The 3,337-nt window shown below is 35.7% G+C and overlaps 1 protein-coding gene across 1 annotated transcript in view; it reads left to right on the top strand.

Moving 5' to 3' along the window:
* Positions 1 to 3,337, top strand: part of LOC105271304 (beta-1,4-glucuronyltransferase 1) — a gene marked incomplete in the record, with an annotated part of 28,735 nt that overhangs the window by 15,333 nt on the left and 10,065 nt on the right. The window contains 1 exon segment of the mRNA XM_011312770.1: positions 2,752 to 3,337. Within this exon segment, the coding sequence (XP_011311072.1) occupies positions 2,752 to 3,337 (586 nt within the window).

The raw sequence follows: 3,337 nt of genomic DNA, 5'->3' as shown, positions 1-3,337 counted from the left end.
GAGGCATTACAAAGAAGATTTCGACCTAAAAAAAATGTGGGTAGGGTATGTTGTTTTTGACATGGAGGATCAAAGATTTTCAAGTAATCGCTGTATTTTAGAAACTATTCTACTCATTAAGCTGAAATTGCACCCCGGAATACTTTACAGCAATACCTTTATTGTGTGATGAGATTTTAGACTCTCAGCTTCAGCTTGAGTTATTTCTTACATCAAGATTTATAAAATTTTTCGAAATAATTGAGACATTCTTTGGTACACAACCATATATATGGTACTCATATTTTGTATTTGTCCGTTTCCGGCAAAATTAGCAAATTGAAAAACCGACCGATCAGGAGGCTTCCATTCCGAAGTAAACATTATACGAATAACTAGAGTTTACAGAAAATTAGAAGAATTTCAGATTCCTTATCGAAAGTCAAGTTGACGGAATACCGGGAAGAGTGAAGACCGAATATTCTGTCAACTTTCGAAATAAGTGCTCTTCAAATAAAATTCAGTTCAAAAACCTTTGAAAAATGTTATTCGCATCCATTATTGAAATTTTCAAATTGAATAGGTAATGAACTGAGATGGATCGTTCTTATTGATGTGATACTTCGTAAAATGAGAACACACAATAAATAATTAATTTTCTTACAAATAAAAGACAAGGAGAGCAAGTACAATGAAGGGGCATCAATGCAATCTGCGTGGTTAAAATGAGAATAAAAAAAAAATTTGTTCAAGTCTACGAATTTATTTTGTCACCTGAATCCCGATTGATATTTTGGGATGTTATATAAAATTTGATGGGCTTGTAAACGAACGGTAAAAGTCTTGGATTAATGGAGGCAGTGAATGGAATAGTGAAGATCATGTCGAAGAAAAAATTCGGAACTTCAGTGGGAAAATATGAGAACTTCACGGATAATTTGACTAGACAAATAATTGAGACCTTTTGCAGGGGTGTAAAAAGCGATGAAGACGCATGCAAAAAATTAAAAATTCTCAGTCGTATGAAATTTTATGATTATTGTGCCGGCTCCTAAAGAGATTTCCAACATAAAATCCAATAGGAATTATTGAGAATCAAATTTTAGTCACTAAGGGACTCATCTACTCCTGCGAACTCCCTTGGATGCTTTCAGAAACAATCCCGAAAAGCCTGGAATGAAGACTCCGTAAATGCCCGACTACAACTCAAAATATCCGAGCTAAATAACTTTTGAACGAGGGCGTCAATTGAAAGAAATGTAGAGATGAAAGTTGTAGGGTTCCATGAAGAACACTTGATACATGATTTGTTCATAGGATGTTGAGTTTTCTAACGGCGAAGGTGAACTTCCTTGGCTTTTATGAACATAGCAACCCCCATAGCAATCTTCTTAGCAATTCCCACAGACTGCCTTATTCCAAGCTCTTGTTTTTTTTGTTTTTTTTTTTCATTTTCAATTAAGGTTGTTGTCGTGTAAACCCGTTTTTCGACAGATTTTTAAAAAATTTTTGCTATAGATAGCTCTTAAAATTCCCTCCAAAATGAGCACAACAAAAAACCAATCGTCAGTTTCTGAGCTGAGATATGATTTTTTGAATTAACATGGGTTCAAATGCATTTCACCGTTTTTATTAAAAAAAAAAACCACTCGACATTTTTTGATGAAATTAACACAGAACGTCGAAATAGTGACCACCAATATACTGAAAAACAAAGAAAGTGATCGTCAGTTTCGTAGTAGAGCATTAAATTTTCAAAGTAGCATTATTTCTCCCAGTGGGCGGAGCGCATGGGTTTGTTGCGCGCGACGCGACAACAACGCTTTTTGCTCGAGTGGCGCGAATCTATTTGGAATTGTCAATGACGAATCAAAGGGACGATTCATAAATAAATTAAATACATTGAGTGAGAAAGAGAGAGACATGAAAACTGAGACACGCTGCGCGCGGTTGCCACGAACGGCACCATTTAGCGTTAGCTGTGTGTACATGTATCCATGCATGGTAGATTCTTGTGTGCGTGAGTCGAGTGGAACTGTATATCCGCAAAAGTTTCTATTCTAACTCGTATTCTCCGCTTAGCGGAAGATCAACCCGGAACGTGGTAAATTTTAAGCCCGACTCTCTCGCGACAACAACCCTAATAGAAAAATCTAAGCTAACTTGATGATTGAAATTTCTATTCAATTGAACATAACAATTAGGTGGAATAGATCGGCGACGGAAAACATTTCATCAATTTTTTCATAGAAGAAGAAACGAAAACACTATTTTTACACATACTGCCACCTGAATTCAATAGTATTCAAATAAACTTTTTCACCCACCATTGTATATATGTTCTGACTGATGTACGTAAATATCATCGAGATTCTCTAGGAAAAAAAATATCACGAGAATGAGAAAAAATAATTTTTATGTCATGTCATCAGGACACGTTCTTAAAGCTATCATAGAAAAACCGATGTTTTTAAAACATTCCAATTAACAAAATGTGGATGGATAAAATCAATTTTTAATGACGTATTTTGCAAAGATGGGAGAATATTAAACTCGGTTGACAACGATCGTCACAAATTAAATAAATAATTACTCCGCTTTCGTAAAAAAAATATGCATTCAGGTGAATTTTCTACTCTCAATGATTACATACGTGATTATTCCGGTTTCACAGAGAAATACAATGGATCCCAAAACTCTCTTTAAAGTGTTGTTTGATGCAGCTTGTAACTGGAAACCTTGCCATTCTTTATTAATAACTTTTTGTTGCAGTTGGGATGTCGACCGCGGACCTTAAGCTTGATCAGCGTGATCGTCCTGGCGATATCAAATATGTTTTTAACCTTCCTTCTACTTCAATCAGAGACGTGTATGAATTCAGATGATAGTGAAAGTTTGATGCCAATGAATACGGTGACAGAATGGAACATTAATTCGGAGGATGAAAACCTTCAGACGAAGAATACCGTCCGATGCCATGTAAATGAAGGAAATTCAGACGTCAATGACACAAAACCTCCCGATTTGGATTTTCGGTTAGGAAGATGGGATAATCGCCGACAGTACAAAACTTTTGACTCTATTCTTGTTGGCTCAAAATTTGCTGAACTATCGACAACAAAATGTATTTGTCTCGCTACACAATCATCTTTAGAAAAATTACACTCCCTAGTTCAAGTTGCGCATCATTGGACTGCATCAATATCTGTAGCATTATATATCGCTGGGGATGAGGAATTGGAAGCTTTACAGAAGTATCTATATTATATTCGGAGATGCTATCCGCCAATTCGTGAACGAGTTACCTTTTCCTTAGCAGTACCGAAGAATAAAATTCCGACAAAAAATCCAACAAGAT

The sequence above is a fragment of the Fopius arisanus genome, unplaced genomic scaffold (genome assembly GCF_000806365.1).
Source record: "Fopius arisanus strain USDA-PBARC FA_bdor unplaced genomic scaffold, ASM80636v1 scaffold00107, whole genome shotgun sequence".
NCBI classification, from domain to species: domain Eukaryota; kingdom Metazoa; phylum Arthropoda; class Insecta; order Hymenoptera; family Braconidae; genus Fopius; species Fopius arisanus.
This window is presented reverse-complemented; position numbering and strand designations above follow the sequence as displayed.